General features: G+C 38.8%; 2 protein-coding genes across 3 annotated transcripts in view; one reads left to right on the plus strand and one right to left on the minus strand.

Annotated features, from left to right (window-relative positions):
* IARS2 (isoleucyl-tRNA synthetase 2, mitochondrial) overlaps window positions 1-13,025 on the minus strand; it is a 53,560-nt gene extending 40,535 nt beyond the window's left edge. The window contains exons 1-8 of the mRNA XM_035010101.1: window positions 12,643-13,025; window positions 11,273-11,395; window positions 5,015-5,174; window positions 3,813-3,961; window positions 3,679-3,728; window positions 3,488-3,597; window positions 3,315-3,405; window positions 2,639-2,754 (exon numbers count right to left, since the gene is read on the minus strand). Coding sequence (XP_034865992.1) covers window positions 2,639-2,754; window positions 3,315-3,405; window positions 3,488-3,597; window positions 3,679-3,728; window positions 3,813-3,961; window positions 5,015-5,174; window positions 11,273-11,395; window positions 12,643-12,909 — 1,066 coding nt within the window. The 5' untranslated portion in view covers window positions 12,910-13,025. The remainder of the gene's footprint in view (window positions 1-2,638; window positions 2,755-3,314; window positions 3,406-3,487; window positions 3,598-3,678; window positions 3,729-3,812; window positions 3,962-5,014; window positions 5,175-11,272; window positions 11,396-12,642) is intronic.
* Window positions 13,026-17,240: 4,215 nt separating this feature from the next.
* The window catches only part of BPNT1 (3'(2'), 5'-bisphosphate nucleotidase 1), a 22,182-nt gene continuing 14,420 nt past the window's right edge, over window positions 17,241-25,002 (plus strand). Inside the window, exons 1-2 of one of the 2 annotated variants that reach the window (XM_035010105.1) lie at window positions 17,241-17,303; window positions 22,243-22,370. In XM_035010105.1, coding sequence (XP_034865996.1) covers window positions 22,251-22,370 — 120 coding nt within the window. In that variant the 5' untranslated portion in view covers window positions 17,241-17,303; window positions 22,243-22,250. Of the gene's footprint in view, window positions 17,402-22,242; window positions 22,371-25,002 lie in introns of both variants that reach the window. The other variant, XM_035010104.1, reaches the window with a different exon arrangement.

The following is a 25,002-nucleotide window of genomic DNA, read 5'->3' on the forward strand; positions in this document are numbered from 1 at the left end:
GACCAGTAGGTTCTAACACTCTCTCTGAGGGAACTGACTGTTGTTGTTTTTCATGTTACCCTAAAAAGGTAAGAGATGATAAATAATACCTAACAGTCACTGGGTACCCACGGTGTACTGGGCTCAACATAAATTCTTACTTCATCTTCATAATACTGCAAAACACCTAAGATTATCTGCAATTTACAAATCAGAAAACAAGAAAATGTAGGCAATTTGCCTGAGGTTACATGGCTATAAATGATTGAATTCAACTTCCAAGGCAAGTATGACTCTAATGTTCTATATAACTCCAACCCCTTTAATAATGTATCAGACCCATCATCTATCAGGTTTTCTACACCATTAGCAACGTTTCCCTCCTTTACTGCTTCTTGACTTGGGTTCTATAAATTTATCTTTCACATGTTCTAAACATAACATAAATAAATAATTCTCCAAACTTCAAAAAGATTACCGGGTTCCACCTATACATTCACCAGGATGTACTAAATAAGTATGTCATCCTATCTACTCTTCAATAATTAAAGAAACGTCAATGGCCCCTTTACTCCTAAGATCTTCCCCACAAACCACCCTTCATTCTTCCAAACTAAATCATATTAACTTTAAAAAAAACTGTCCTCATCGAGCAACGTCTCCACTTTTATAATCCTCTTTTCTAGCTATAGAGCAAAAAAAAAGTAACCCATTCAATATCAATAGAAGAACAACAAAAATCTTTTAACTTTGACATTTCATAGATAACCCTGTCACTGATTTCATTTTGGTTAAAACAGCACAATGAGTAAAAGGCTTGAGAAAAACTAACATTCCTTCATAACTAATAACAAGGAACTCCCTTTTCTGAAAAAAATCACAAACTCTCCTCGCTGTTTGACTTGGATGACTTGGCACTTTATTTCTTCTATTTCAAATACTTGAGTTACTAGGAAAAACTTGAATACTTCAGGATGCATTTTTTCCAAGATAATTCATAATGCTGTTAAAGAAGAAAATGGTCAACACTGATTTTTAGAGAAATTTACTGTTTAGTTTTCACTCTGATTCCCTTCTCTAAACTAGATTCGTAAGTAAGGCCAGTCCCCATGACCCTATGTTGTACTTTTCATGCATTTTTACTATGGAAATTAAAGGTTTACGGCGAAGTAAATTTCATCTATTAACTTTCCTTTATCCCCATACTTAGTGTATCTACCACTTAATACTCTCCCTCACCTCCCAACAAAGATCTCTGAATGATCAATAAAAAAACAATTTATATTTTTCTGGAAAGAAAAGCTATCCTACACAAATTATTCCATTTTAGCTGTTCAAAATTCCTACTTCTTTAATAAGTAATAAGCTAATTGTCACCAGTTTATTTTGCTACAGATGAGAACTATATCTACTTCTCTGAAATGCGGTGGCTCAAAATGGCAACCCAATGATTCTCTGACTGTCATGATTTGAAACAATTACCCAATCTAGAAAGGTGACCTTAAATTTAACCTGAGCACTTTCAAAAACCTTGTGAGAATGCCATTCAGCTTCTGTAACAACATCTAACTTGTCAATGAAGTCTATAATACCTTCTGTGCTTAAAAAAGGGGTAGAAGGCAGTTTGGAGTAAAGAATATACTGGATCCTCTAACTTACTTATTGTACCAATAAGGACCAAATGGTATTAAATATCAAACATTCTGTAGCTTCTTCCCTGCTTTTGACATAAAACCCTTTTTATTTTTATTAAGATTACTTAAACTTCTAACCAGCTTGTATCTGAAATGATACATTTAGAGGGCTTCTCTGTTTAGCTAGGCAATCCTTCCATTTGGGATGTCTCTATTCATTCTATTTGTGTGATTTTTTTAAACTTATTTATTTACTTTAGAGAGGGAGAGAGCACAAGCAGTAAGGGCAGAGGGAGAGGAAAAGAGAATCTCAAGCAGACTCTAAGCTGAGTGTGGAACTTGACTCAGGGCTCGATCTCACAACCCTGAGATCACGATGAGCCAAAATCAAGAGTTGGACACTCAACCGACTGAGCCACCCAGGCGCCCTGTGATTTTTTTTTTTAAGTAAGAAACTCAAGAAACTCAAAGATTATCATCCCTAAAGATCAAGGAGGATTTTAAATTTCCCTAGATTTTAGTAATTATATTTCAAAACCAGTCAATACTTTAGAAGTCCCAAATTATAGATTAAGGATTCTTTTGATAGAAGTACAATCTTTGGAATAATTTTCAGAATTTACTAAGTTTCCTCATTAAAATCATATACCAAAAAATAAAGATATTTATTTCCTTCCTTGCACCTTTGATTAAATCAGATAAAGGTTAATTTTTAGTGATTTAATTTTGAATAAAATTTTAAAAGGATATTTGTATATTCTACATTGTTCAAAGGACATTTACCTAATTTTACATTGGGCATTTGCCGGAAACACTATTGTGCTTTTGTCAGTGTTCATATTTTCTATACTCCTATCACGTTTAATATATATTTTCCTTTAGAATAATCAACGCAAAATATATTCTAGAAAGGTAGAAGCCATATCTGTTTCAATTCACAACGCAAAATATTTAGCAAAGTAGTAAACTCAAATCAAATGGATATTCTGATGACTGTGATGGTCAGAATATCTATAAGCCTTTACCTGAAAATGTTGAAATAACCTCAAATGTTGTTTCTAAAGCAGAAGCAACAGGTGTTACTTTATCTGCAGCAAGTATATACAGCTCTCCAGATTTGGAACATTTCACAACAGCATACCTAAAATAAAATTTTAAAAGAAAATTACTAATAACGAAAAAAGAGAAGCCACAGATAGGATTTTAAATGTTTTACATCATTTTAGGAAAACAAACTTCAAGATCAAAAAGGCACTACTTTCAAAGAACTTCATCTGTTACATTTGTTTCATTTTTCTTTAAAGATTTTTATTTGAGAAAGAGTGAGCAAAAGAGCACAAGCCTGGGTGGGGCAGGGGTGGAGAGGCAGAGAGAGAAACAGACACCCCACTGAGCAGGCAGTCTGATGAGGGGCTTGATCCCAGACACCGGGATCACGACCCAAACCAAAGGCAGATGCTAAACCAACTGAGCCACCCAGGTGCCCCACATTTGTTTCGTTTTTCAAAAAAGCTGGAATTGAGGGCTAAATGGAATCATATAAAGCTTAATAAAATCTATATGAACATCACAACTAAGTTATAATTCACTAAATTTTAAGAGAACTAAACTAAATTTTAAGATGAAATAAATTCAAAATAATGCTAATGATGGAATCAATCCTATTGATGGATAAAACAAAAAATACAGTAATATACTTACTTTGCATCTGGCATATAACAAACAGCTTGATTGGCTGGAATTGTCCAAGGCTGGGTGGTCCAGATTAAAAAACTAACAGGAGATGAGCCATCTGTGAAAATAAAATTTCAAATATGCTAGCAAATGTTACAATTCCGTAACTTTGATAAACTTAAGCAATGAATAAATCTTACCTATGAGAGATACCAACTTGGGAGAAGGCTTCAGGAGCGGGAATTTTACATATATTGAGCGACTGACATGCTCAGGATTATACTCAAGTTCTGCTTCAGCCAATGCAGTTCTAAGGTTTAAGAATATTAGACATAAATATTTGAGGGACTCACAAAATTCTCCACTTTAAATACCAAAAACACATACGTACCTCGATGAGGGAGACCAAAACACAGGTTTGTAAGATCGATAAATCAAGCCCTATAAAAGACAAATATATTATATGAAAGCTGGAATTTTAGAACACATAATTTAACATACCAAAGGAAAAAAATACTTCATTACCTTCTCATACATTTGGCAGAAAATTCTCAACTGTTGGGCCTCATATTTTCCATCAAATGTATAGTAGCAATTATTCCAATCTGCCATTATTCCCCAACGAATAAACGCTGATCTCTGTTTCTTAATTGCTGCTTCAGCAAATGATCTAGCTAAAAAAAAAATTAAGAGAGAAAAGCATCTGAAAACCAATAAATTCTTAAACATGGTTTAGTATGTCTCTAAACAGAGGTATTGCACACAGGGTGTATACTATAAAATGTATTTAACAGGAAAATTATTTTGAAAGTTGTAAGTGTTCAGAAGATAACTAAAATTCTAAAATTAATCAGAATTTCAAAAATATTTTCCAGACTTTATACAATGACCTTACATTTAAAAAAAAAATAAACTGGAAAAATTATTTTTCATATCTCTTAATTTGAGAAAAGATAAGAGAATGATTCTTATTTCATTATACACAGAAAAAGTAATCAGTACATCTAGCTTAAGCCAATAATAACATGCCCTACAGTGAAATAAAAAATCTTCACAATCGTATCTAAATATACAATAGTTTTAGAACACAAAATTCCTTCCTGACCCAATCTACTGAAGGATCAAATGAGATTAATTTAAAAAAATATAGGGGCGCCTGGGTGGCTCAGTCGTTAAGCATATGCCTTCGGCTTGCCCAGAGTCCTGGGATGGAGCCCCGTGTTGGGTTCCCTGCTCTGCGGGAAGCCTGCTTCTCCCTCTCTCTCCCACTCCCCCTGCTTGTGTTCCCTCTCTCGCTGTGTCTCTCTCTGTCAAATAAATAAATAAAATCCTCTAAAAAAAAAATTTTTTTTTTAAATATATATATGTATTTTAGAATTGACTTTTAGTCTAGCACTCGAAATAGGTCAACAAGCTCCAGCCAGGAAAGTAAATAAAAACACTGAGCACAATAATAATTTCACAAAATATGAAGATCAAAGAACTGAAAAATGGACTTGGAAATGCTCACAAAATCTTTCCTTTAATCTCTGAACATAAGTTCTCACAAAAGTCAATTAAACGAAATCTGAATTTTCTGTGACAAAAATTGGTTTCTAACAGATCCCATTATAGCCAAAAAAACAAAAACAAAAAACAACAGAAAGTCTCTTCAATTAAGCCCTGGCTTTTCCAAGGAACCAGCATTTAAGAATAACCATTTCAAAACAGAAACAGAGATTATTTACCTTTCTCTCTAATTTCCACAGCTGAAAGATTCTGAGCTTTTCCACCAAGTTCTGATAATACTTTTATTTCAATGGGTAACCCATGACAATCCCAGCCTGGCACAAAATGTATTTTGGAACCTCTCATCATATGGTATCGATTGGTTATATCCTTCAAAATCTGCAAAGATAAGATGATAATCATCATTCATATATAAAGCATGTGACCTTGTTTTATTCCTTTTTAAAAAATTTTTAATTTAAATTCAATTTAGTTAACATATAGTGTGTTATTAGTTTCAGGGGTAGAATTTAGTGACTCATCAGTTGCATATAAAATACCCAGTGCTCATTACATCACGTGCCCTCCTTATTACCCATCACCCCAGCCCCCCACCCACCTCCCCTCCAGCAACCCTCAGTTTCTTATAATTAAGGGTCTCTTATGGTTCACCCTAGTTATATCTCTTTATATCATTGTAAAACACTGAGAAAGCCCAATTTTAAAAGGATTTCTATAAACAAAATAACCTATTAAATCTACTAACTCAACCTATTTTGTTTTATTGATCAGAACAGATAACACTGCATTATATTCCTATCTGGTAAAGCGATGTGTTCCTTGATCTTTCTTTAAATTTTGACTATTCAGGGGCACCTGGGTGGCTCAGTCGTTAGGCGTTTGCCTTCAGCTCAGGTCATGATCCCAGGGTCCTGGGATCGAGCCCCGCATCGGGCTCCCTGCTCTGCGGGAGGCCTGCTTCTCCCTCTCCCACTCCCCATGCTTGTGTTCCCTCTCTCACTGTGTCTCTCTCTGTTAAATAAATAAAATAAAAAATAAAAATTTAAAAATTTAAAAAAAGGAATTTTTGACTATTCAAACACATTTACTTTCCAGATTTGCTTTTTAGCCATTAAGTATGTTAAAAAAATTTTTTAGTATTTTCTTTGTTTATGATTATAAGAGAAATACAAGCTTTTCCAAAAAAAAAAAGAGTAATATAGGTTCCTTGTTCTAAAAAAAAAAAAAAATACAAATGTTATAGAAATAACAAATATTAGGTTTAAAAATTTTTTTTGCAAAATTAGATCCTAATGTAACACTGTTTTAAAACTTGTTTTTGGGGGCACCTGGGTGGCTCAGTCGTTAAGCGTCTGCCTTTGGCTCAGGTCATCATCCCAGGGTCCTGGGATCGAGCCCCACATCGGGCTCCCTGCTCAGCCGGGAGCCTGCTTCTCCCTCTCCCACTCCCCCTGCTTGTGTTCCCTCTCTCGCTGTCTCTCTGTCAAATAAATATATAAAAAATCTTTTTTAAAAAAATAAATAAAACTTGTTTTTCCTCCTTCAGTTAATAATATTTGGACATCTTTCATGTCAGTACAGATATATCTGCCTAATTCCTTTTAAGATTCCATACTACTTCATTCCCAAGATTTATTTAATCAAATCCCATTAAGGACAGTGCTGAAAAAGAAAAAAAGTCAATCCAAAATCCTAGATGCAGCAAAAATTTACTTGAAGGATAAAAAGAAAATCATGAACACGGTGACTAAACTGACAAATTCAGTGGAGAGCTCCAGCAGCCCACATGACCCATCAGAAGAATCAGCGAAATAAAGACAGATCATTTGAAATTATCCAGTTAAAGGTATAAAAGATACAAGAATGAAAAGGAATAAAGAAAGCCTTCAGAACTAATCTGAAACCACTTAAAAAAATAATCTATGCTTTACTGAGAATCCCAGAATGAAAAGAGAGGGAAAAAGAATCAGAAAGTTTAAAGAAACTGTAGCTGAAAAAAAAAAAGAAAGAAAAGAAAAAGAAACTGTAGCTGAGAACTTCCTAAAACTGGGGAGATATTTGGATATCCAAGTTCACTAAGCTCATACATTCCCGACAAATGCAACCCGGAGATCTTCTAAAAGATACACTATAACAAAACTGTCAAAAATCAAAGACAAAGTAAGAACCTTGGAAGCTGCAAGAGAAAAAAGCTTGTCAATTACAAGACTCCCCTTCCCCCATAAAGCTATCAAATTTCTCTGCAGAACCCTTGCAGGCCAGGACAGAGAAGAATGACACATTCAAAATGCTGCAAGTAAACTTCCAACCAAGAATACTTCACCTGGCAAAGCTGTCCTTGAGAAATGAAGGAGAAATAAAGGCTTTCCTAAACAAACAAATGCTGAGGGAGTTCTTCACCACTAGACCTACCATACGAGAAATTCTGACAGGAGCTCTTTAAGATGAAATGAAGGGATGCTATTTACTACCAGGAAAACACATAAAAATACTTAAAGTAAGTATATAGTCAAACTGAAAATACCCCAGTAGTATAATATGTTGGTGCATTTATGCCATACTCTAATATAAAAGACCAAAGGACAGGTGCACCTGGGTGGCTCAGTCGGTTAAGCATCCAGCTCTTGATTTCAGCTCAGGTCATGATCTCAGAGTCATGGGATCCAGTCCCGCATCAGGCTCAGCCCCGAGTTTGTAGCCTGCCTGATATTCTCTCTCCCTCTCCCTCTGCCCCTCCCCCACCCCACTAACCGCCCCCCCCCCCGCGCCACACACACACACTCTCTCTCTCTAAAAAAAATAGCCCAAAGGACAGAAGTATTAAAGATAATTATAGCTACAATAACTTGTTGGTATATTCATAATAGAAAAAGATGTAAACTGTGACATCAAAACATAAAACAAAATGTGTTAGAAGTAGTAACAGGATAGAATTTTTTGTATGTGATTAAAGTTAAGTTGTTATTAGCTTAGAAGACTGTTATATTTCATGTAAGCCTCATGGTAATCGATGAGGGAAACAAAGGCAAGAGAAATGAAGTTTAAATTAAATCTCCTGGGGCACATGGGTGGCTCAGTCCTTAAACATCTGACTTTGGCTCAAATCATGATCTCAGGGTCCTGGGATCAAGGCCCTTCACTGGGCTCCGCACTCAGTGGGGAGTCTGCTTCCCCCTCTCCCTCAGCCCCTCCCCTGACTTGTGCTTTTTTTCTCTCTCAAATAAATAAATAAAATCTTTAAATAAATAAATAAATCTCCTTACAGCTTGCACCCCACTGATACCTGAAACATGCACAGCATGACCTTCCTCAAGGAACTCATGGCGGCCTTACGCCTTAATGTTTATGTTTTATTAAAGACTAAAAGTAACCTTAACAGCAGCTAGACCCTCAAGGTCCTGAAAGCCTTGCTTCCAAATTCCTTAGAGACTTACACTATCCCTAACCCCCACTAATTAAAAAGTATTCAAGAATGGATAAACATACACAAAAAAACTGATACACTAAGTTAATTGAAGGAAAAATAGAAATCATCATCTCAATAGAAGCAGAAAAAGCATCTGACAAAATGCAACATCCTGGGGCGCCTGGGTGGCTCAGTCGTTAAGCATCTGCCTTCGGCTCAGGTCATGATCCCAGGGTCCTGGGATGGAGCCCCACATCCGGCTCCCTGCTCAGCAGGGAGCCTGCTTCTCCCTCTCCCTCTGTCTACCACTCTGCCTACCTGTGCTCTCTGTCAAATAAATAAATAAAATCTTTAAAAAAAAAAAAATGCGGGCGCCTGGGTGGCTCAGTTGGTTAAGCGACTGCTTTCGGCTCAGGTCATGATCCTGGAGTCCCTGGATCGAGTCCCGCATGGGGCTCCCTGCTTGGCAGGGAGTCTGCTTCTCCCTCTGACCCTCCCCCCTCTCATGTGCTCTCCCTCATTCTCTCTCTCAAATAAATAAATAAAATCTTAAAAAAAAAAAAAAGCAACATCCTTCCATGATAAAAGATCTCAACAAAGCGGGTATAAAAGGAATGTACCTCAACATAATAAAGACCATATATGATAAGCCACAGATACCATCATACTCAGTAGTGAAAAGTTGAAAGCTTTTCCTCTAAGATCATGAGTAATACAAGGGTGCCCACTCTCACCACTCCTATTCAACATAGTATTGGAGGTCCTGCCAGAGCAAATGGGCAAAAAAAAGAAATAAAAGGCATCCAAATCAAAGGAAGCAGTAAAATTATGTTTACGGATGTTAACTAACTGTGGTATTCGTTTACCAATACATACATGTATCAAATCATTGCGTTGTAAACCTTAAACTAATACAATGTTATACGTCACTTACGTCTCAATAAAATGGGAAGGGGCTAAAATTAGTTCTCTCAAAAAATTGCAGACTGATGCTATTTATTATCTACCCCACATAAATGACCTGGTACCTGCTAGTACTCTCAAAACTCGGCTTAAAGATCACTTCCTCAGGGAGATCTTCTCTGATACTGAAGTCAAAAAGTTATTCTAAAATTTATCTGGAAAAGCAAAGAAACTGACATTGCTAAAGCAATTTTGAAAATACAATGCGAAGAATGAGACTACCCAATTTCAAGACTTATTTTGTAGCTACAGTCACCAAAACTGTGGTATTAGCAGGACAGACACATAGATTAACGGAACAGAATAGAGAATCCAGAAATAGAGCCACACATATTTGCCCAACTGATTTTTGACAGTAGTACAAAAGCAACTCATTAGGGAAAGATAGCCTTTTCAACAAATGGTGTTAGACATCCACAGGGAAAAAAATAACCCTCAGTGTAAGTCTCATACCTTACATAAAAGTTAACTCAAAATGTGTCAAGGATTTAAATGTAAAATGTAAGTTTTAGAAAAAATATAGCAGAAAATCTTTAGGCTTAAAGGCTTGGCAGAGTTTAGACATTACACTACAAGTTATGATTCATAAAAGGAAAAAGTGATAAACTGGACTTCATCAAAATTAAGAACTTTTAGGGGCACCTGGCTGGCTCAGTCGGAAGAGCATGCAACTCTTGATCTTGGGGTCATGAGGTTGAGCCCCACACTGGGGGTAGAGATTACTTAAAAAAAAAGAACTTTTGGGCGCCTGGGTAGCTCAGTCGTTGGGCGTCTGCCTTCAGCTCAGGTCATGATCCCAGGGTCCTGGGATCGAGTCCCACATTGGGCTCCCTGCTCCGCGGGAAGCCTGCTTCTCCCTCTCCCACTCCCCCTGCTTGTGTTCCTGCTCTCACTATGTCTCTCTCTGTCAAATAAATAAATAAAATCTTAAAAAAAAAAGAACTTTTACTCTTCAACATATCCTGTTAAGAGGATGAAAAGAAAGCTACAGACTGGAAGAAATAGTTGCAAATCACGTATCTGACAAAGGTTTCAGACCTAGGCTATATACATAAAGAACCCTCAAGACACAACAGTAAAAAAAACCCGAACAATCCAGGTAGAAAATGGACAAGGTCAAGGCGCTGGCAGATTCAGTCCGGTGAGGGCTGCTTTCTAGGTTCACAGACCATCAGCTTCTCACAGAGCATAAGGGAGACAAGGAAGCTCTCTGGGGTCTCTTTTGTGAAGGTGCTAATATCACTGATAAGGGCTCTGCCCTCATGACTTAATCACTTCCCAAAGGCCCCCAACTCCAAGTACCATCACATTAGAGATTACTAGGCTTAAACATATAAATAAATATAAATTTAGGAGTAGGAAAGAACAAATATTCATTCTACTTTCAGTCTAACATTTATATATTTTACTTGTCTTCTTATGTCTCTCCTGATCAGAGCATAAGCTCCATAAAGACAAGACTCATCTCTGTTTTGTTCACTGCAATTCCCAGAGTCTCGAAAAATGTCTGGCACATAGTAGGTGCCCAGTAATTATTTACTGACTTTACTAGAGTAAAATAACAATAAGCTCAAAGCAAATACCACAGGGATGTTATTTTTCACACAGCACTAAAACTGTTTATTGCTGCTTTCTATTAACACATTTTAGTTTTGGGGCGCCTGGGTGGCTCAGTCATTACGCGTCTGCCTTCAGCTCATGTCATGATACCAGGGTCCTGGGATCGAACCCCGCATCGGGCTCCCTGCTCAGCGGGAGGCCTGCTTCTCCCTCTCCCCCTGCTTGTGTTCCCTCTCTCACTGTCTCTCTCTGTCAAATAAGTAAATAAATAATCTTTAAAAAAAAAGACATTTTCATTTTGGGTTGCCTGGGTGGCTCAGCTGGTTGACTGTCTGACTCTTGATCTCAGCTCAGGTCTTGATCTCAGGGCTGTGAGTTCAAACCCCTTGTTGGGCTCCACCCTGATTATGAAGCCTACTTAAACACATTTAGTTTTACCCATCAATGCAAACTTACATAATTGTCATAAAATTAGAATACACTCCTTTGTAAAGCGTACTTAAATAAAGGTTTTTCCCTCAAGTTTTATAAATTAAATTACAATTACCTTATTCAAAGTATGTCCAACATGTGGGTCACCATTTGCATAAGGAGGTCCATCATGAAGACAAAATTCTGTTTTTACTTTTCTTTCTCTTTGCCATGAATAAAGTTCTGAAAATCCACATTTCTGTTTAAAAAGAACCATAACGTCTGAACATCAACCAAATACATAGCCCCTGAATCTTAGCATAAATAACAACCAGCATTTGCTTATTTCTTATCCCATACCAATGTATTCAACTCTAAAACCCAATGGTGAGGCTTCTAAAATGCACATCTGAGTCCTCATCTTTTGTTTCCCCATAGGCTTCAGACTGAAGTTTAAGTTCTTTATATAGTAAACAGGGCTCTACAAAAGTTAGCACCACCAAATTCTGGCCAGTCTCTCAGCACTCCCCACCATCCACTCCTCAGTCCTGCCGTGCTGAAGGTTACATCCCAGCCCACCCACACACACACTCTTATTCTTGCTCTCCTTTGGCCTCAACACTACCTACCAAATCCCAACAATACTCACTGCAGCCCTACTTCCCTTCTCGCACCTAGTGTGTACCCCTGGCCCAGGCACTTTGTTTGCTCTTATGGGCTGTTCCCTTATTTGAAAAAAAAAATGTTAATAGCCAATTCACAGAGCTGGTGTGAAAAATACATGAGGAAACGTTTGAAATTGTCACAGTTCCTGGCATATCCATGATACTGAATAAAACACTTTTAAGAAAGTAGACGGCTAAAACAGGTTTATGAGTCTAGAGCTCTGATAAACTGCCATAAGAATATTTAGGCTAAGCAAATTTACTTAACCTATATATGCTGAATATCAGGCATTTTAAAGACTCCAAAATTACAGAAGCTAACAAGTGAATCTGCCCTTAGAAAGTTCAGTCTAGTACAGGAGACAGATGCAGATTTTAGGAAGGGGACTCTGAGGAAGTACAGCCACTCTATTCTGCAAACAATTCAGAATTCCAACTAGGCGCCTACTGACACCACAAAAGTAAGCTTCAACTTTCCCACAAAATCGAATTTTTATTTATATGTGTCCATGTTAATTTGCTCTTCAGAAGTTACTGGGTAAGTGTCCAAATCCAACTTTTTTTTTTGCCTAAAAGATGAGACTATATTCAGTTCTGCGCTGCTACGTGAGCATCCCCCTTAATACTCTGCTCTGGAACCTCTGGATTCACCTAGAGGTTTTCAAGCAAGAAACCCGAGATGAGCAGATGATTTCCACTGGTCCAGCCATAACACCCCCGCCCAAAGGGGCCCGGAGTCTGCGGCCAGGTCCCACCCGCCAGGGGTGTGGTCGCCCGGAGCGGCGGCCGGAGAGGGCCCGGCTCCCCTTCGCCCCAGGCCAGGTCGGGCCTCCCTGCCCACCTGCTGGATCTCCAGCTCCGTGTCGGGCTGCTGGCGGCCCAGCAGCTTCATGGGGAAGCTGGTCTGCGGCAGCAGCACCGTGTCCCGATATCTGCCATTATTCGAGCTCTGCAGCTGGTTACTGGCCCCGGTGACTGACCGCACCAAAAGCCTCCTCGTCGTCCCTCGCCACCCCGGTTGACAGCGAAGGCGGGGCGGCACCCATAAATTCCGGGCCGCGGCCAGAGCGGCGGCTCCCGGCCCGCGCGGGTGCAGCCCCCAACGCATAGCCAGCCAACCCCGGCCTCCCCGTGAGCGCCAGGTCCTCCGCGGGAGGGTCCCGCGGGGGTTCTGGAAAACCGGGACCGCAGAGGACCTCCGCAAGCTCTGCCGGAGTGCGCACGCGCGCGGGGCACGGAAGGGGCGGGAAGCAGGCCCTTCCCAGAGACAGCGGGAAGGCAGCCACCCCGGGTCTTGGCCGCAACCGGGGCGGGGCCGGGCAGACCCTGAGGGGCGGGGCAAGGTGTGATGGGCCTGCCCGGGCTCAGATTTCAATCACAGAGCCCTGACTTTAAGGTATTTTAGTATATCCAGTATATATAATAGATAGCAAATATTTAAGATATTTTTAGTATATCCAAGATATTATCACTTCAACCTGTAGTTAATATAAAATTATAAAAAAGATACTACATTCTTTGTCTTCGTACTGAATCTTTGAAATTCAGTATGCATTTTACACACGCAGCATCTCAGTTTGGGTTAGTAATCTGCCACGCGCTCAACAACCACACAGACTATGACTACCTCAGGGGGCAGCACCTCTTTAGCTGAGTGCAAAGTTCAGTACGGATATTATAAACCAACCTAATTATGTAATTTTCAGATTCCCTATATCCCTGTTATGTCCCACTCCTACAGAATACTATATATAGGGTGTAGGACTTGAGCTCTGGTTTCTGACAGAAACCCACTTTTCTATCCCACTTTTTGAAAGTTTGTGTTAGGCCACCTTTACAGAAAAAAAGTAAAAATAGCATTCATTACATTAGTACCTGTTTTCCATAACAAAGAAAACAAAGGAGATTTTCGCTTTTATGAAAAAAAGTGAAAATAGCATTAAGCATTAGTTTTGCAGCAAGACTTCATAGAGGCAGCAGGCACCCAAAGCCACCAGTGTGGCCCCGCCAAGCTCCTGCCCTGGGCACTACTCTCAGCATCTCAGCATCAGCTGCTAGCCCTTTGAACTGTGTCCATGAGCATCTGTGCTCTATCTCGATTTATTTTGTGCATCTGTTAGCAAGATGTGTCCTAAGGTATCAGGAAAACTTAAGAAAGGTTATTTTTGGGCATCTGGGAATGCTAAAAATTTTTTCCATGTAAATTAATGGTAATTGCTTCTTTGCTTTACTCCATTTAGGCTTATGAAAGTTTTCATAGGAACACTCTACTTTCAGCTAGCAGGGGAAACCTGTATTTGGTTGGCCAGGTCATAGTAGTTCACAACTGTTACCTTTTCATTGTAAAGTGTACCTCTTCCTATTCATAAGACACAACATCTAGAAGACTTGGCTTGCATAGATAAAACGATTGACCAATTTCCTACAAAAATAAAAAGAAAATTTTATATGGAAAAACATACTGCAAAGAAGGCAAGTGGCAAACAGTAAGCATTCAGTGTCAGCCTTTCACCAGGCCCTGTTCCCAACTCCTTAGCTCATTTCATCATTAAACCCCATAAAGTGAAGATATAACATGCCAAAACAACCCTCCGCAGTGAGGCAGGTATTATGGTTATTGCCATTTTACAGATAAGGAAACTGAGGCACATAGTGTTAAGTAACTTGCCCAAGATCACACAAATAAGAAGTGGCAGAGCTGGGATTCAAATCCAGGCAGTTGGGTTCCAGTACCCATATGGATAATCACCATACTATATTGCCTCCCCTACACTATACTGTGGGAGAAAACATTTGCAAACACATTTTAAAAATTAATATCCAGGGGCGCCTGGGTGGCTCAGTTGGTTAAGCATCCAACTCTTGATCTCAGCTCAGGTTTTGATCCAGGGTCATGAGTTCAAGCCCTGCGTTGGGCTCCATGCTGGGCATGGAGCCTACTTAAAAAAAAATTAATATCCAAAATGTATAAGGAGCTGCTACAAATCAGGAAAATAAATATAAACAACCCAATGGAAAAAAAGTCAAAGGAGAAGAAGAGGCAATTCATAGTGCAATGGAAAAGGCCAATAAACCTACTCAAACATACTCAAACAAAGACACTCAACTTCAGGAGTGATCAAGGACAGGCAGTTAAAACAAGATACCATTCCCATCCAACAGATAAAAGCAAAAATTAAGAAGTTTGATAACAAGGACTGGAGGGTGTATGAAAGTGATCTCACACTGTTGGTAGTAATATAATTTGTACTGCCTTTTTGAATGGCAAGTTGGCAGTATCTGCCACCATTTCAAAGGCATTTCACTTTGGACCTGCAGTTCTGCATCTGAGAATCTATCCTGTGAACTTTAGTCTCACAGGAGCACAACAATAAACGCACAGAGAAGCTCTTCTAACCAACCCCTACATAACACATTGCTGAATTCAACAGTGCTCTCCATCTTCCCATAAATCCTGTACTGAGGGTACACTCAGCCCTCAAAGCAGAAGGCTACTCTCCATGACATCTGCACACTTTTCTCCTGTTGAACTTACAGTCAGTTATGTCTATCCTTAAACTTATTCAAGCCAGTTGTAATTGTTATGTAATTACTTAATTATAAGAACTAATGTATGCTTAAAATGGTAAATTTTGTTATATATATTTTTACCACAATAAATGGTCTGCCGTAAGTCTCAGGGTGATTATGAAAATCAGATGAGATTGTAAGGTAAAAGCTTTCCCAAGAACTCCATGTAATGGTAGCCCCGTTTGTTGATACTGCTCTCTGATCAGAGTTTTTCTTAATGGAAATTATTGTTTGTTTCTAATTATAAAAGTTTGGGAGTTACAAAAGAGCACGCAGAATCAAAAATTGTTCACTGACTGCTCTCTTCCCAAAACCAATCTTTTTTTTTTTTCTCCTTTAATGCAAAGGTAATTGCTTTTATCAAAACTAAGGGGAATTCCCTAAAGAGTCTGGTAAAGACAAGTCTCCAAAACACAAAACCAACTGTTGTTGAATTAGGTGAAGCTAAAACAAGTGTACAGTAGTGGAGAAAGTATCATAAAAAATTATAAGTATTCTGCAGTTAGGATGTGTCTAAGTGTCTAAACTACAAAACTAGATGGTGCATTATGGCTTGCATTATCAGGAGAGATAAAGCAAAATTCCAATCCCAGGACATATGCTCTAAGAAAAGACCTGGCAGAGAATATCGTTTGCATTTTCTGTTTCTTTTAAGCAATGAGAATGTGGTCCTGGGCTACTTATCTAATTTTAAAATAAAGTAGTACCTTTATTAATATAAAGGATACCTTTAACAATACAAAATGACTGTTCCCTCTGATAGTTTTTCTTACTCTGAATTTCTACTCTAATAATACAGTGGGTTTCGTTTCCTAATGAATTGGAGAATTTCTGTCTTTAAAAGGATGTGTTTAAGCAATTTACATTTATTTTGTAACTTATGTTTGCTATTAACTCCGCCATCTTATGTTATTTGTGATAATCACCGTGCCCTCCTCTTCAATACTGAAAAAAAAAAAAAAAGCATTGCCCATTCACTCTGTTTTCATTGCATATCTACCTCCACGCACAAACATAAACAAGGGAGGCACAAAAAGTGTGCTCCTTAAATATATGGTTAAAGCCTAAATGAATAAAAGGCAATTTTTGTTTTTGCCTGTTTACTTTTGTCAGTGCAGTAACAATTTTGCTAAGCGGATTTTCTTCTGTGCCTCAAAAAGCAAAAAAAACCAAACCACCACCACCCAATCCCCAAATCATTAACGTAACAAACCATTATCCATTATCTGGTCAGGAAAAGAGAGTATTTCCCAGGACTCACTGGCAAGCATACGAAAGGGTCACAAACCCTTTTAAGAATCTCATAAGTAGGGGGCGCCTGGGTGGCTCAGGCTTTACGTGCCTTCGGCTCAGGTCATGATCCCAGGATCCTGGGCTCCAGCCCCGCATGGGGCTCCCTGCTCCGTGGGAAGCCTGTTTCTCCCACTCCCCCTGCTTGTGTTCCCTCTTTCTCTGTATCTCGGTCAAATAAATAAATAAAATCTTAAAAAAAAAAAAAAAAAAGTAAGCACTAGTGACAATTCTGCATAAAACCTTTTAGCTCCTGGGAGCGGAGGCGGAGGGGTCGTGGACCTCCTGAAGCCAGTCCACGGACCCCTGGGATTCGAGGGTAGACCCTCGCTGACCACCGCAGTGCGATATTACTAGTCCAATAAACATTTTAAAAGTGTACAAAGTGGACTGGAAGACCCTGAAACCACAAGGAATCCTTTACAAGTAGGCACACCTCTCCCTATTACAGTAGGCGACACACACGGCCGGAGAGTTCAGGGGAAAACACGGAGAAATGGAGTTTTCTGGCGGGTCGGGAGTCCCCGGCCGTCGTGGGAGTAGCTGTTCTGCGCCTGCGCTGAATTTTCCGCATGCTCAGTAGCTGCGGTAGGTTTGTCCTACATCCACCAACGTTCGAGCTATTGACGGGAAGGCGGCCAGGTACTGCACCCAACGAGAGACCTGTTGCTCGATAGCTTTCTGTTGTTGTTGTTACCCTTCAAGTGTCTTTCGTCTAGCTTTGTTCCAGGCTTGTCACAGTAAGTTTCTCCCCTGCGAGTCAGGGCAGGACCTTGGGCAGATCTGACTCATTTATTGGTCCCCTAACTCCACCCCTTTGCACAGATACAAGGAGATTACAGGGATTTATGTTTAAAAAAGAAAAAAGTTTGCATGAGTCAGATTGACTCTCTAGATATTCCAATTTCGGACCTAGATTCTTGAGTGTCAGCAATTTAATTGGTGATCGGTGCGTTTCTTTTCGTCCTCCAGGGTCTTTTCATTGCTATTTATAGTAGAATTAACAAGGCAAACCTAGACAGTGGGTTCTTTAGTGCGCTCAAATTTAGAGACTGCCTTATGTCTGAAATTAAATTTCGTTCAAATAGCACACATTCTTCCTACTATCTCTCCTACATACTTGTAGGCTTGCTTGCTTTATTCAGGTTTCCCTGAAAATAGAATTGCTAGTTCCAAAGATGTGTACATTTTACTTTCAGTAAGCTTTTCAAAATCATCCTAAGAGGTTTTAACCACTTTGCATCCTTGCTCACAGTGCCCAGGAGGATGTACCCTCACAGGCTAGCCAACACTGGGCGTTTTTATCTATGCCAGTCTTACACATGAACAATCATCTTTTGCTGTTTTAATTTGCATTTCTTTCATAATTAATGAAGTTGAGCATTTCATGTAATTAATGGCCATTGTTTTTCTTTTAATAGGAATAGCCTATTTGTGTCCTTTGCTCATTTTTCTACTAGATTATTCATCTTTAACATATTAATGTAAAAACCCTTTACATAACCAAAATTAACTCAGATGTCTAGTACATGATACAAATTTTTTTTCTCATTTTGTCAATCATCTGCTTTGCTTGTGGTAATTTGATTACATAGATATCTTAATTTTTATTCAGTCAAATTTGTCAATATATTCTTTTATAGATTCTTAATTTTTCTCATGTTTAGAAGTCCTTTACCAAATCTACAAAATATTTCACACGGTTTTGTTCTCATGCTTTTATGGTTTCTTTCTTTACTTCTAAAATCATGCATTGATTTGGGATGTAATTGATACAAAGAATGCAAAAAGTTTCCAACATTTTTTTAAAAAAGATTGGCAACTGTTCCCACCATTTTTGCACAATTAACTTTCCCTTGTGATTTGAAATACCACCTTAGTGTGTTTGGATCTACTTCTGGGATTTAATTCTGCCCAGGACTAAACTGTGTAATTACTATAGTTTTATATCATATTTTGATAACTGGTAAGGAGAGTATCTTGGCTCATTGTTCTTTTTCAGAATTTGCTCTGTTATGCTCATATTTTTATTTTTCCAGATGACCTTGAATCTTAGCATCACTTGATTAGGTTTCAAAAGATATAATCTTTGTATTTTGACTGGGAACTCAGTCATTCATTTTTAAGATTTTATTTATTCATTTGAGAGAGAGTCTGAGAAAGAGACAAGAGAACAAACAGGGTCAGGGAGAGGGAGAGGGAGATGAGCAGGAAGCCCAATGTGGGGCTCAATCCCAGGACCCTGGGATCATGACCTGAGCCGAAGGCAGACACTTAACTGACTGAGCCACCCAGGCACCCCCATCATTCCTTTTTAGATCCTAATCCTCATGTGCTCACCACCTTTATACTGAATTCAAATTACCTTTCCCAGGCTGTCAAAGGAAATGGATCATTTGATTCCTGTTTTTAATCCTTCAGAACTAGCCCTATTGGCTACTGTAAAGATTTCTTAAAGGATGGGATGTTAGGTTGATAGCCGTAAGTGGCATACAACCTTTTCTCATTACTACTTTAAGCCTCAAGCTCTGAATGTTATGAAAAAGAATCTGTAATGTGATTCTGGGTTGTATTGGTTATCATATTACATGCTCAGGGTCAAAATAAAGTTGCAGAAGCCATAGGAATTTTTTTGCCCGGAACACTACCCTGCTGTCTCTGCAGGATAGCCAGTAATGAGGACAGATATCACAGTAATGGTTAGCCAGTGTGATTTAGCGCTTACCTTGTGCCAGGGACCGTTACAAGTCCTTTACTTGCATTGCTCATTTAATACTTACAACAACCCCATGCTATAGATACTATTATTAGCTCCATTTTACAGATTGAGGCACAGAGAATTTAAGTGGCTTTCCCAAGTTCATATGGCTAACATATACCAGAGCCAGGGTTTGATCGCTGGCGGTTGGCTCCCGTGGCTGTGCCTTTAGTTGCCTTATCCTGTTTTTGAGTAAGCTGTCAGGAAGCTGTGTTCTCAGAGGTGGTGCTTTAGGACCCAGAAGATGTAAACCTGGTAGAGAAGGAAGTACCGTGTATATAACCTGAGCTGCTAAACGGAAGTTAGCAACTTGCAGGTAGCTTTTTGGCGGCCTCGGCGGCGGCAGCGGCCTTGCGGGTTCCCCATCAATACCGTCATCAAGGTGATTCTCACTTGGGTTCTGGGAGGGGGCACAATTAAAAAGGCTAACAGGAACCTCTTTTCCAGGTGTGTTTCGATAATATGATTAGATTCATTTTCTTTACTAAGGTATTCATTTGTTGAAAAAATTTGTAAGAAAAATAGTAGACAAGGGGATAATAATATTTCATTACTAAGTATGTTTGGACTGAAGTATTTCAGAGAAATTGGTAGGAATATTTTATTTGCCAGCTAAAAGTGATTTGCGGGACCTCTTTAAAAATCACTGTTGTGCTTTACCTCAAACCTGTTACATTCTTATGAAACTGGTGTTAGCTTTAAATGGCAGTTCATATAGTACGCATTTTATGAGGAATGTAGTAGAACAAGCCTAAAAGGTTGTCTTTATAAGAAAATTCTGTGGATGTGGCAAACATAAAAGGAAGTGGTATAGTCATATACGAAGCCTGACAAGCCTGGAATGATTGCTTAATTGGCTCAAATGTAAGTGATGTCTGTGAAAAGGTACAACACTACCATACAGTGAGGGAAAATGATCTGCCTTTCACCAATGACATTTTATATAACTTGGGGACTGAATGAGCATTCCAACACATATTAAAATATCCTCAGTAGTTAAGGCATAGTAGGGTAGTACATGATTAGTTGCCTGAAGACTACCTTTTCCACTGTGGAATAAATCAGTATGTAGCTGATCAAGGATAATAAGGAAGTAGAGGTAAGGTCAACAAAATGTTTGCTGAATTATTTCTCCTGTTTTCTATTTGAGTGTTGGTAATTTTCATAAGCAGTTTTTTTTACCTAGCCTGCTAATAAAATGAATCTAGCCAGATTATGATGTAATAAGATAAAGAGAATTTAAGTACATAAGAATTCATTTTATTTTCATCTTAATTCCGGACAACTACTGGCCACAACTCAATTCTCCTTCTGAAGGGTTTCAAACACTTCACTTGTTTATTGTCTCAATTAATGTTCATAATCCCTGTGACTAGAATTCAGATGAGAGAAAAAAGATGTAAAGAGCTTAAAAGGCACATCAGATCAAATATGCAGTCAGAAATTGGCAGTAGGAAAAAAAAAGAAATTGGCGGTGGAATAATGACTTGCTGAATTGAGGTTCGTAATGTCCCTTCTGTTCTGTATTGTGTTCCTTTGTTGAGTTGAAATAATGCTGACCAGATTCGATTGGAGGGCCAAGAGTTTTTGTCATCAGTTGGTTCCCTGTGAGCACTCTGAGACAGAAAAAGTCCCAAGAGGTTTGTTAGGGAATGTTCTTGGGATCACTTGTGGGAAGTGTGAAGAAGGTAGTGATGCTTTGGGGAGTGGCGAGTTGGGCGTGATGCAGTCTCAGCGAAGGCCTCAGTCAGCCAACCGAGCTGGGCATTCGGAAGCTACGGTGACCCAGAAGAGTTGGGGTGGCAGCCCTGTTGGAGTGTGGAGTGGCCTTTAAACCCATCCCATCTGTTGACCCACTGCAGGTGCAGTGACTCTTCTCAGCAGATAAATTCCCAAAGAAAGGTGGCAGCTAAAAGCCATCTGTTGGTGGCACTCCAGGGAGCTGGGGAAATGTTCTTCAGCCCTGAAGGGAGTTTGGGTGGTACATCCCAGCCTCGGAACAGTCACTAAAATTGCAGGGTTTGAATTTGTATTTTCAAAGAGGAATATACTTTATGCTGAAGGCTCTTTTTCCCATATTTTCCACTGGGCCAGGGGCTATTCTGACACTCATTACTTGTCCAGATGATTGGTCTTCACCCCAATTAGGTGTGAATTCTCTCTGAAGACTACCTTTTCCACTGTGGAATAAATCAGATATGTAGCTGATCAAGGATAATAAGGAAGTGCGTATTCTCTTTATTTGGCAACTGATGATGATGGTAGTAAATAGCTAGCGGATTAAATTTTATTTAATCTCTAATGGAACATTCATTGGTTTTTAGAAACTCATTGTAATCCCATGCAACCCCTCCTTTTTTTAATTACTCTGTACATACACCCCCATCCCTTATGTTATTCATACCTCTCTTGGCTCTTACCAGTTTTATGTTACAGACTTCAGGTTACAATATTTTACCCCCAGTCCATCAAAACACTAGCTCGTCCATGGCAGATGTTATATCTTACATTTTTAGCCCCTGATGGAATTTCCACAGCCTTTGCACATATACACGTATACCTCATACATAAAACCTTTTCACGTGCTCATAGGCCTGCGCCAGTTTTCCCCATGCTTCAAAATGTCCCATCTGCAGAAAGAATGAATATATAAAATTTATTGAGTTAATGCTGAAATGGAGGTTTTTCCAAGTCTCTTAGCAAAAGTTTATTAAAGGATCTGTACAGTTAATTACTCAGTAAATATGTGTTGAATTGAATTCAAGTGACTGAAACCAGTAGTTGGCTTTGAAAGTAACAATGTTTCTCTTAATTTCCCTTTAGGGCTTATCATGGCTTCCAGTCACACCGTGTTGATGCGGCTTGTAGCCTCAGCATATTCTATTGCTCAAAAGGCAGGAACCATAGTCAGACGTGTTATTGCTGAAGGAGACCTGGGTATTGTGGAGAAGGTACTGAAAGTCTCATCTCATTTCATACCAACTTTATTTTTGTTCCTTCACGTTTTAGCTAAAGGATATAATAATCTGGACACACTTCAGTAGTTGAAATAATTACTGTCTCACCTATGGACATTGCTAGACCCTTAGTACAAATAGGCTCCATTTCTGCTTTGAAAATGATTCCAGACTTCCTGCATCCAAAACTTTTATGGTTAGGCCTTCTGACTGCTGTCCAGCCCCAGAGCACCATAACCAAGCTTCATATCCTAAAGTAATCTCTTACAGGTCATTGAGTCCTTCGTGAACTTGACATGTTGGTAAAATCTGGCATATAAATAAGTATTCCTTATAGTCAGAGCTTTAAACTTTTTTCTTCTTCATGGGAAAGAAGCACAAGACAAGGTTGTTGTTTTATTTTCCCCCTAGAATGATAATTAAAAACTTAGGTAAAAAAAGAAAAAAACTTAGGTAAATTATCAGAAAGATAGTTTATCATGATAGTTGATTCTTTTCGTTTTTGTTTTTTGGGTAAGCTCTACACCCAGCATGGGGCTTGAGCTCACAATGGTGAAATCAGGAGTTGCATGCATGTTCTACTGACTGAGCCAGCCAGGTGTCCCTAGTGATAGTTGATTCTTAAAAGAAAATCCTACTATGCATGTGTTCTAGTTTAAAATATAATTTATTCTACACAATTTGGTTATAATTTCATGTTGCAATTTTTAAATGTAAGTTTCCATATATTGACTTTTTATCATAACCATTAAAGAAGATTGTATTATAATTTTGTCCAAGTGAGAAAATTACAGGGTATAATTAACTATTAACATTATAATGATTTATAAATAGAGTTGTAGTTAAGTCAGGCATCTATCTAAGGCTGTCAGCAGAAAAAAATGAGGACCAAAAATGAGTAAAAAACAACTTAGTAATAAGTTCAGATGAGCTAATTATAGGACATTTAACGTAAGTGCTTTTAAAAATTAAGAATAGGGGTGCCTGGGTGGTTTAGTCAGTTAAGCATCCGACTCTTGATTTCAGCTCAGATCATGGCCTCAGGGTTGTGAGATTGAGTCCCGCATCAGGCTCTGTGCTGGATGTGGAGCCTGCTTCTGATTCTCTCCCTCTCCCTTTGCCCCTACCCCCGCCTCCCCCAACTAGAAAAAAAAATAAGAATAAAAATCAGGGGGTGTGCCTGGCTGACTCAGAAGAGCACCGACTCTTGGTCTCAGGGTCATGAGTTCAAGCCCCACACTGGGTGTAGACACTACTGAAATAAATAAAACTTAAAAAAAATAGAATGAAAATCACAAGAACAAGTTAAGTAAAACTCATTTCTAATTTTGATAGATTTATGGGCTTAATAGTATAGGAAGTAGATACAATATATCTTGATTTCAGAAAAAAAATTTTCATTTTTCATTGTCAAAAAAAATTCAAGCTATTGATAAATATGGACATGACATCTCCCACCCCCCATCTTGAACCACTGTTAGGTATATTCATAAGTGGATGAACAATGTTACCCAAACATTTTAATTCACGATTCACATCAACCAAGAAAAGATCATCGGTGACAGATCATAGGACTCTGCTTCCAACTCTGTCCTTTTCTCTTTAACCTTTAACTTAAATACAGTTTTAAAAATTCATTGAATGTATCTTCTCAAAAATGTTGTGGAACAGGAGGATATAGAGATCATACTTATCAAATTTATCAATAAAATGAAGCTGGAAACAGTAGTTAATATATTGGATCACAGAAAAAGTACTCAAAAAGTTACAAACACTAAGAAAAGAGGGCCAAATCCAACAGGATATTATATCAGGAATAATTATAAGTTCCCAAAATATTTGTGTTCGAGTTATAAGAAGTAAATCCGATTTATATTTGTTTAAAAAAGAGGTTTTAGTTGACAACGTACGTGCTCAGTGATAAACCAACAATGTAATTCAGCGACTTTCAGAAGGCTACTAATCTTATGGCCTTTTTTTTTTTAAAGATTATTTATTTATTTATTTGACAGAGACACAGCAAGAGAGGGAACACAAGCAGGGGGAGTGGGAGAGGGAGAAGCAGGTTTCCCGCGGAGCAGGGAGCCCAATGCGGGGCTCCATCCCAGGACTCTGGGATCATGACCTGAGCCTAAGGCAGACGCTTAACGACTGAGCCACCCAGGCGCCCCTCTTATGTACCATTTTTGAGATGAACTGCTTTAAGCAGTGGGACTCTAGGATTTGGCTTTCCCTGGCTTGGAGGATAGCTGGTCATCAACTCTTGTAATTGGAACCAGAAGAAGGAACTGGTCAATCTATTAATTTATCAATACCCCTCTGAAGCTGACAGAGTGCTCCAACAGGAGCCTATAGCTAAGGAGTAATGGAAAAACAGTAATAATCTCCCTGTCCTCTGTATTGGTCAGACACTTGTAGTAATAATCTCCCTGTCCTTTGTACTGGCAATAATCTCCCTGTCCTCTGTACCTGTCACGTACTTCTAGGTAATAGGTAATAAAAAAGGTAACGATCTCCCTGTCCTCTGTATGGTCAGGCACTTCCAGGTAATAGATAATGAAAAAGGTAACGGTCTCCCGGTCCTCTGTATGATCAGGCACTTCTAGGTAATAGATAATGAAAAAGG

This window comes from Mirounga leonina, unplaced genomic scaffold (assembly GCF_011800145.1).
Source record: "Mirounga leonina isolate KUSES-001 unplaced genomic scaffold, KU_Mleo_1.0 Mir_154, whole genome shotgun sequence".
NCBI classification, from domain to species: Eukaryota; Metazoa; Chordata; class Mammalia; order Carnivora; family Phocidae; genus Mirounga; species Mirounga leonina.